This window comes from Struthio camelus, chromosome 1 (assembly GCF_040807025.1).
Source record: "Struthio camelus isolate bStrCam1 chromosome 1, bStrCam1.hap1, whole genome shotgun sequence".
In the NCBI taxonomy this organism is placed as follows: domain Eukaryota; kingdom Metazoa; phylum Chordata; class Aves; order Struthioniformes; family Struthionidae; genus Struthio; species Struthio camelus.
Window position 1 is genome coordinate 63,689,682 of NC_090942.1, and position 9,415 is coordinate 63,699,096.

At 37.2% G+C, this 9,415-nt stretch overlaps 1 protein-coding gene across 21 annotated transcripts in view; it reads left to right on the top strand.

The window, feature by feature from the left end:
- GNPTAB (N-acetylglucosamine-1-phosphate transferase subunits alpha and beta) overlaps nt 1–7,632 on the top strand; it is a 47,980-nt gene extending 40,348 nt beyond the window's left edge. For 11 of the 21 annotated variants that reach the window (XM_068944856.1, XM_068944879.1, XM_068944929.1 and 8 more), the window contains 4 exons: nt 1,256–1,354; nt 3,757–3,924; nt 5,177–5,267; nt 6,448–7,632. In XM_068944856.1, coding sequence (XP_068800957.1) covers nt 1,256–1,354; nt 3,757–3,924; nt 5,177–5,267; nt 6,448–6,525 — 436 coding nt within the window. In that variant the 3' untranslated portion in view covers nt 6,526–7,632. Of the gene's footprint in view, nt 1–1,255; nt 1,355–1,616; nt 1,691–2,763; nt 2,851–3,756; nt 3,925–5,176; nt 5,268–5,884; nt 5,943–6,447 lie in introns of those variants that run through there. The other 10 variants (XM_068944985.1, XM_068944868.1, XM_068944890.1 and 7 more) reach the window with 4 other exon arrangements.
- Nucleotides 7,633–9,415: the final 1,783 nt, after the last annotated feature.

Here is a 9,415-nt window from a genome sequence, read left to right on the forward strand (position 1 = left end):
GGAAGGAGGCGGACAAGGAGGGGGTTTTGAATCCCCTTTTGGAAATGGCAGGACAAACCATGACCTTGGATTTACTTGAGTAATTGTATTCTGGTAGGTTTGTCTGAGGTGAGGGTTCTCTAAGATCTGTGATCTCTGAAAATTGCAAACTAGTGGCATCTGATTACGGTTGTTTGCTGGTGTGGAGCTTGGAGCCTTGTCCGCTCTCCATTGCCTCTCCAGCGATGGTGGAGAGCGGAGAGGGTTGAGGAGTCTGAAGCATTCAGCTGTGCCACGAGTGGCTATGCAGTCCACTAAGACTGCAGAGTGAAAGAAGGTCACAGATGCTGCGTGCGGCAGCATTTGAACATTTTTATATATTAATTCACAATACCTCAAGCTGTGCTGTGTGCTTTATAAGTAATTCCCTTCTCAGGAGAGTTTATGCTAGAGCTTAAGTGCTGACGCAACAAATGAGATTGACAGGTACTGGAGGGTGAGGAAGAAGGATTTGGTGTGCTTAATAAAGTACAATTACTGTAAATCAATTTAAGTTATACTACTCTTTCATTCTGTTAATCCCTAATATTAAATAACTGTTTTAACTTTGAGCTTTATAAAAGCAATACATTGTCAGGTGTGGCTTTTATCAAGATAAGAAAGGTATTATAGGCATATGCACAACATGAAAAAAGTGTGTGTGACACCTCTTGTAAGACTGTTAAAAGGGGGTCAAACTCTTTCTGGGAAACTGATATCCTTCAGACATGATATGATACTTCTGCGTTTCATATACTTGTTTTGTCTGTAAGTTAAGTTGATGTGTGAGGAGGGTTTGTAGTTGGAGTTTAGATTGTAGTTTTGTATGTTCTTCTACAAGTAATTTTATTTTAAGATTTCTTGCATTGGTGACTGGAAAGTAAGAACACATTTTTTTCATATATGAAGTGTAATTTTAAGTTGTAAATTGTAAAAAATTATAAATACCGTAGTAGTGGTATGTCTACTTTGTGGATAAGATTCATTATCATTCTTATGCTGAAATTCTTAGTTTATGTGTATATTACAGTTCAGTTCTTCAGTTTGTGATAGGCTACTAATAAATGTGGCTGTGTGAAAGCAATAGCTGAAAAATGTAAGTATAGTGGTAGAAATCAAATGACAAATAATAATGAAAGTTGGACAGTCAGATGCCTAAGGAAGAGAGTAAATTAAATATGTATTGAATCTGACTTAGGTTATGATATTAATACATAAGCATTATTTTAACAATAAGGTTTGAAATCATGGGAGAAGAGGAAATTGCCTTCAAAATGATCCGCACAAATGTTTCTCATGTAGTTGGTCAGCTGGATGACATACGAAAAAATCCCAGGTACGCTATTTCTTGACTTTTATGAAGTTTTGAGGTTACTTTAATTTTCTGCTTGAACTGTTTCAAATATTTGTGTCTTGTAGGGGGAAAAAAGACTCATTTATTGCAGTATGTTCATCTGCTGTGTGTTGTAGTGCAAGACCAATTTTAACCAGAAGTGCTATTAATTTTTTTTCTATTTAAATGAAATTAAGTGACTGTTAACCCTAGGGATTATTTAATTAATTTGTTACCGTCTTTATATCTTTCAAACCTTTGAAAGCTTACAGAGAAATTTCAGCTGTTGTTGAGGTTTTCATTTCTGGCATTTCAGAGGACATACATCTTATATTGGAGGTAATTTTATTTTAAAGGAAAGAACATTTTGATCTGCTTTACATAACAAATTTAAAATGCTAAATTTAGAGGTGGATTATTTTCTTACAAAATCAGTTTGTATATGCTTTCATGCTCTGTTACAACATGGCAAAAGGAATTTAAATAAATGATAGTAATCTTTTGTGGGACACATCCATAAATGGAAGTTAGGTGCTGTATCCCTCTACACTGCAGTGGCAAAAGCTTTAGATACCCAAATCTGAGGGAAAGCTTAATGGGCTGAAGCTTTCTAGGGACTTTGAAAGGAGTTGCCTGTTTCGCAAAGTAATTGTATCCTTAGATGAAGATACCTTTGAGTATGATGTCTAGACTGTTGTCTTCTCAGGAGCCTCAGCAGGCAGGATGAGGAGAGTTAGCTGATCTCTATCTAGACTTACTTCATTTTCATATTTTATACTCACATGCTATGTTGGGCTCAGCCTGAGACTCCATATATGCCCCTTTGGTTTTTGCGCTTCAGGAACAAAAATATCGCAGTCCCAGATTGCTGGCTGATTCATGAAGTGAGGTTGAGTCAGTTGCTTCAGGAGGATGTATTTCCACATAGCATAGCGCAGTACTGGTGTCTCCACATTAGCATGTGACTTTGGATCTGCATTGTGCTTTTGAAATGAATATCTGGACCACCTCCACTTACTGTGCTTTGATTTGTGATGTGGAGCCTGTAAACTGCATTTCTTTCAGAGGAAGCTGCCAATCCAAGGGACCAGGTCAGAGTGGCTAGTCCAGGGTAAACTCCCCAAACGCTTGATCATGATGTAGACATCCAGTCCTTGGAACCAGCTGCTTTGCAGTGTGTAGTACTGCTTGATAGCGTAGACATAGTCTGCTAGTTTTTGAGGAGGAAAAGGTGTATTTTGTTCTTCTTGGATGCAGCAGTTCAAATGACTGTTCATCCCCTGCACATAATTGTCTAGGGCAAGCTGTACCAATCATGCTGCATTCTCCTCAAACTGAGGGCAAAGTGTAATGCCCTGTGTAGACAGATTCGCTTGCTCTAGAGAGTTCTGTTTATTTCTGTCTTCATGTAGGAAATCTGAACTTTTCTCTGCTCTTTGAAATGGCACACCATACAATTCAGAATACAGCAGCTGACCAGAACACATTTCTTTAAAAAGGTTAGCAATTCCAAGGTATATGTCACCAGCTATGATTTCTCCCCTGGGGAAAAAGTAAGGCTCTTGTATCTCACAATATAAATAAAGCACATAACCTTCCCTGTATGTAGGAAAGGGCATTTTTGCTGTCAAACACCAGCTCGGAGTGGCTTGTGCCACTGTGCCTAGCTGTTCAGTATACTGCTGCTGCTTTATTTGCAACCATTTTCAATACCTTCCAATACCTATTTGTGTGTTCTCTGTAAAATCGCTATGCAAGAGGTATTATTAGGAGTATGTTTGTGGTCACAGTGATTTCCATATAAATCTTTCTATCCAGATTGTTGTTGTTATGGGTGATGAAAGCTCATCTTTCAGTGATTCATGTTCTGCTCAGTTTATATAGCTTTGTCAATAAGTTAGTCTTGGGACCCGGTTCTGCCTCATGCAGTCTTCTATAGCTTTTATTTTGAGCTTCTCTGAAGGTTGCAGCCTAAGTAGTAGAATATTAATAACTTACTATGTCTCCCTGCCACAGTGGAGCTCGTTTTGTTACTTAAGATACCTCATTCGTTTTAACTTATTAAAACTTGAACGAACGAACGAAAAAACGCCTCCTTACCCAAATCATAGTGCTGGCCTCCTGGTCTGCAGTCGGTACCCAGCGGTGGGTGCTGGGATGATGCATAGTAGCGGCCAGTAGATGGCAGCATTATATACATAAATAGAAGAGAGGCAAACGTGGCTTGTCCTTAGATTCCACAGAGGTTTTGACTCTTGTCAGTCAAATCCAACTAATTTTAAAGTAATGCAAACATAAGGAAACCAGTTACAAATGTTATCCTTTGATATAGGTGTTCTTTGTTTGCCAATACCTTTGCCATGTTATTAAGGGAAATATTCTAACAAAGGCTTCTTATTTTCTAGAAAATTTGTCTGCCTGAATGACAATATTGATCACAATCATAAGGATGCGCAGACAGTGAAAGCAGTGCTTAGGGATTTCTATGAATCTATGTTCCCCATACCTTCCCAATTTGAACTTCCGAGAGAATATCGGAATCGTTTCCTTCATATGCATGAGCTCCAAGAATGGTACGTTATGCAGATTCTCTTTGAAATTCTTCAAGTTACATATAAATATGGAGTAGTATCGATGCAAGTTCTGTTTCTCCCAGTGTTGTCATAAAGGAGTTAGAGGTGAATATGACCTAAAAAGACTTGAATGTGCTAAAAATTTGAGGTTTGCAGGATCTGGGTTTTTCTGTTGCTCTTCAGGTCATTAAAATTTCATTGATTAGCCCCAACCTTTTTCAAAAAAAATTTTTTAATGAATTCAGTGCTTCCTGCCTTATCTTTAAATTCAGAAGAAAATATTTTTTGAATGTCTGTTGCACAGAGGCAATACAGACTCTACTACAATACATTACTAAGTGATATTTTTAAGCTGTCAGACAGCAGTATAATCAGCTGGACAATTAGCATGGAAAATGTATGTATGCCTTTTACATCTTTAGTGTGTGAAATTATTGTGTGTTTTACCTCGTGATCACCATATTAGAAGTAGTATTTTAAGTTTAGAAACCGAGGAAGATGACTTGAGAACACAGCTGAAAGGCTGGCAGGTATAGGGATAAAAATGAGGCAAGAAGAGTAGTATGGTAATTTTATTGCTGACCAGCAAATTATGGGAGAAAGGGAAAATATTAGTGGAACCTTGGAAGGAATCAGAAATGCTGTAGGTGGTAGGAACGGGCACGAACTGTAAAGGTACAAGCCATATCGTAGTGGTGGCAGGAGGAATGGGGAGTAAACCGATTGGTCTTTAGCAGTTAGCTGTAGAAACCCGTGCTGGAGAAGGCGGCATATCGTTGGCTCCCTTTTGAGGACATCTGCTAAGAATTTATTCTGTGTTAACTTCAAAAGAACACTGTATTTTTGACTTCTTTTGTAGTCGGAGCAGATTTCTGCCAGGGTAGATTACAGCATGCTGAAACGCTAGTCGAAATTCATTTTTAGCTTCAGTTGAGTTTTTCGGCTTTATTGTTGCACAGGGTTCAATTTTGGTTTAAGAGCCAATGTAAACAACACCCTAGAATGGCTCCAGAAGGCTACCAGAGTAGTTTCAAGGTACATTAAGGCTAGAGAAGAGTTTTGAAATGTGCAAAACTTAAGCTATATACTGCAGATAAGCATTTTGCTTTTCATATCAGAAGTAAGCTGTAGATAAACTATTAAAATGTATTTTCTTCATTCTATTTCATGGAAACTCTTTAGTTTAAAGTTTGTGCCTTTTGTATGTATAATATATGCAGTTGTCTTTCTGTTTCCGTTTCTGTTTGTGCAGGAGGGCGTATAGAGACAAGCTCAAATTCTGGACTCATTGTGTTCTAGTAACGCTTATTGTATTTACAGTCATCTCATTTTTCGCTGAGCAGGTAAAAATTATATCATCTTATCAAATCTACAACATATAATATCTGCTCTATCTTTAGGATCGCATAAAATGGAATGTATTCTAATACACAGAAGAATAGCCATGTTTTTTTTTTCCTTCATGAAGGAAGGAAAGATGATGCGTGACTACTGATTAGGTTGCTTCAATTTTGAGTTGCCAAGTTGAATTTTGTTAAAAACAGGGCCATATTCTGGGAAGTGGGGAGAGGAGAGTGGCGTTGCCTTTTCAGTTGCTTTGACTGTCAGTTCCATCTTAAATGTGCTCAATTGGGTGTTCAAAATCACTAATTGCTGTAGAAAATCTTGGTTTATTAACACACATTGGTAAAAGTGTAAAGTAAGTTAATAGGAAGAAAATTCAAGTAATACTGATAGCCTAGTCTTGCTGAGAAATATCTGAAGAAAGATATTTAGGAACCTGATCTAAATCCCATACAAAGTAACTGCAAGGACTGCTATTGAATTTGATAGGTTTTGGATTGAGCTCAAAGAAAATACCTCCAATTTTGCAAGGATAAAATGGTTTTCTTGAACATGATTAATCCTGCTAAACTTAGAGGCAGTCAATGGAACAAATCATATGGGTAATTCTTTGCAGGTTGGGGCCTTAAGTAACCCTTTCCGTGGTCTGATGAAGAGGGTGTAATTCTTGAAAGGTTGGCTGTTAAACTTTTTTTTTGTTTCATCTATAACTTGTGCATGAATCTTTCCCTTGATTTTCAGCTTCTATATGTACTAAAAACTCCTTCTGCATTAGTAACTTCATTTAGGAAGGGGGTAGTCAGCAATTCAGTAGGACAGCTAGGTATGGGTTTGTTGTTTTAGGATGCCAGCTTTGTGTTGATCTTTTAGTAAGCAAATGTAGCCTGGTATTATATTATTTTATTTACCCAAATTTTTAAATAATCAGAATATAGGCATACTGTGTTCTTCACTTTCTGCTCTTACTCTGGACAAATCCAGTGCAAACGTGTATGCCTAACAGATGGATGTAAGTAATAGATGTTTTTGCGCAGTGGAGGAAAAAAAAAAAGACAGTATTGACTTTACCATAGATGGTATAAATTGTATAGAGTTTCTAGGAGCAAAGCCAGGCCAGCTGTGCACCTCTGACCCAGTGAAGAACTAAATATTATACTTTTTTTTTTTTTCCCTCTTCAGCTAATTGCACTTAAACGAAAGATTTTTCCAAGGAGAAGGATCCAAAAGGAAGTTGGTCATGAACGAATCAAAGTGTAGAAGAGCTTTATTTTGGAGATCAGTCTACCTCAAGATGTGATAAGCATTTAAAAATTTCTTTCTCTCATAAGTGTCTTTATGGTTTGACATTTAACTAAGTTGATATGAAGAAAAAAAATCATGTATCTACAGTTACAATATCTGCAGTACTCTTTGACGTACAAGCTGCTGGAGCTGTCACAGAAAGCAAAACAAAACAAGTGGAGAAAATCTGTACATTGGTGGTCTTTAACTGATCTTACTTGACAAACATTAGTTCATGGGCATGTTATCCTTTTTTATAAAAAGGGTTATCAAAAGAAACGTAGCTGCATTTATTGCAGTGGGTGTTGCCAGCTAGATACAATAACGTTGGAAGGCAAATTTGTTTGGGATCAGCTAACGGGTCCTTAATGTTGTATTCCAAAACATTTTGCAAGTTTCTGTCGTTAGTGCTTTTTTCAGCCCTATGGGAAAATTGAGATAATTATGTAACTTGTAATTTCGATTAGGCTATATTTAATAATGTTGACATTCTTCTAAGCACAGTGACAATTCATCCCCCTATTGGTAGTATTTAAATTTGGGGCAAACCTATCGTTAATTAAAAAAAAAAAAAATACATAGTAACAGAACTTTGTATCTTATCTGGTGTATTATATTCCGAAGAATACAATGGTGTTATCTGGTACAAGGGCTGTACCAGATTACAAAGAGAGGGTTGTAATCAAATGAGTGATCTAAGTATAGTATTTTGCAAGCATTGTAAATTTAAAAAGAAAAAAGAAAAAGAAAAAAGAAAAAAAGCAAAAGTGCCTCTCCATATGAATGGGTAACATACTGTTTTAATGTAGCAGTGTATGAGAGCAATGTTTCTCTTCAGGAAACAATATTTATATTCACGTCTCAAGCTTTGGTGTTTTTAAATTTTGTTGAAACATCAGAACAGTAAGTTTTTATGTAGGGGGGATACAGAAATTTTTGGTGGTGTATCTTCAGTTCATTGTATCAGCAGTATTCAAAAAATGCATTAATTTTTATAATCAGAAGATGTACAAAATATATGTGCATATGTATTGTAAGATACTTGGTTTGCTTTGAAATTAACTAAAATGTGATAAAAGCTTTTGTCTGTTCTGTTTCTATTTTAAAGAAAAACAACACTTAGCCACTAATGTTTTTAAGTCCTTATATAAAAATATTTATTTTTCCTTGAAAACTTTCAAAGGTGACAATTTTTAATATTTAATGCACGAATGCTTTCAAGCATTGAAGCAATGAACATTCCAGCATTTAAAAATGCAAGCACTTGTAATTTGAGTGAGATTATATTTCATGCTAGCATTATGTATTATGCTGAAACATTTAGAATATAAAAGTACTTTAAATTTACAGTACTTTAAGACTACCAGGAAAGGAGACATTTCAACAGATACATGCACAGGTAGAATCAAGTTTGACTGGGATTTTTTTAAGTTATATTTTTTTATTCTAGTTAAAATAATTGGGGAAAAAGGGTTAACATGTAAGTCAGTTCTTGTGCTTAAATTATATGTGCAAATTAATGCATATGTAGCTCAGGTGTCATTGCAATTCCTTTTTTATGTTTAAGCAAAGAGTTCAGAAGGTAGATTCATAGCATCTCGTTTAGCAGTAGTAGGCAAAGTAGCATAAATTTACTGACAAGCTTCACTTGCAAATCAGAGGTAAAATATGAGATCATGATAGCCCAAAAAAGCAAGCAAGCAAAGCATGATAATATGCTAATAGTATAAGCTTGGTAAGTCAAATTTTTCAAATTGTTGAGGCTAATGAGAAGATTGAAAACTAAAATATTCTTAGGAAGATTTTTTATTTATATTTTGTATTTGAACTTCATAAATAAGGAGTAAAATAAATCATTTAGTGAGTGGGATAGAAAATTCTGAGAACAGTAGAAAATCACAGGATCACAGAACGGGTTGAGGTTGGAAAGGACCTCTGGAGATCACGTAGTCCAACTCCCCTGCTCAGGCAGGGTCCTCTAGAGCACGTTGCCCAGGAGTGTGTCCAGACGACTTCTGAATATCTCCAGGGAAGGAGATTCCACCACCTCTCTGGGCAACCTGTGCCGGTGCTCAGTCACCCTCACAGGAAAGAAGTTTTCCCTCGTGTTCAGATGGAACTGCCTGTGGTTCAGTTGGTGCCCATTGCCTCTCACCCTATCGCTGGGCACCACGGAGAAGAGTCTGGCCCCTTCCTCTCGACACCCCCCCCTTCAGATACTTGTACACACTGATAAGATCCCACCTCAGTCTTCTCCAGGCTGAACAGGCCCAGCTCTCACAGCCTTTCTTCATAGGAGAGACGCTCCAGTCCCCTCATCATCTTGGTAGCCCTCCGCTGGACTCTCTCCAGGAGTGCCATGTCTCTCTTGGACTGGGGAGCCCAGAACTGGACACAGTACTCCAGGTGAGGCCTCCCCAGGGCAGAGGAGAGGGGCAGGATCACCTCCCTCCACCTGCTGGCAACACTCCTGAAACATAAAGCATGCAGTTCGCATCTGAAATGATTCAATTTTTTTTACAACACATCTCCAGAACTTGTGTGTCTGAGATTTTTCTGTGCCGTATGCGTTTATAAAAACAGTATCGGTAAAAACAGTAAAGATGTATGGGCCTGACAGTACTTAAACAGTGTACTACTGGCATTCTATTTTAACTGGGTAATTTCTAGAACATGGCAGCTACATTGTTTTGTTTTTGCTGTAAAAAGAGGTTAACTGAACATCCTACTTAAAAGCCGTTAGTTACAAAGGGGGGTAGACTGTTGAAACTTTCCTTTATTTGAAGTTTTGCTTCATCTGAAACACCTCACTTGTCAGTTTGACTGGGGAAATACTACCTGTTGCATTTACCGATGGAAAAATCGT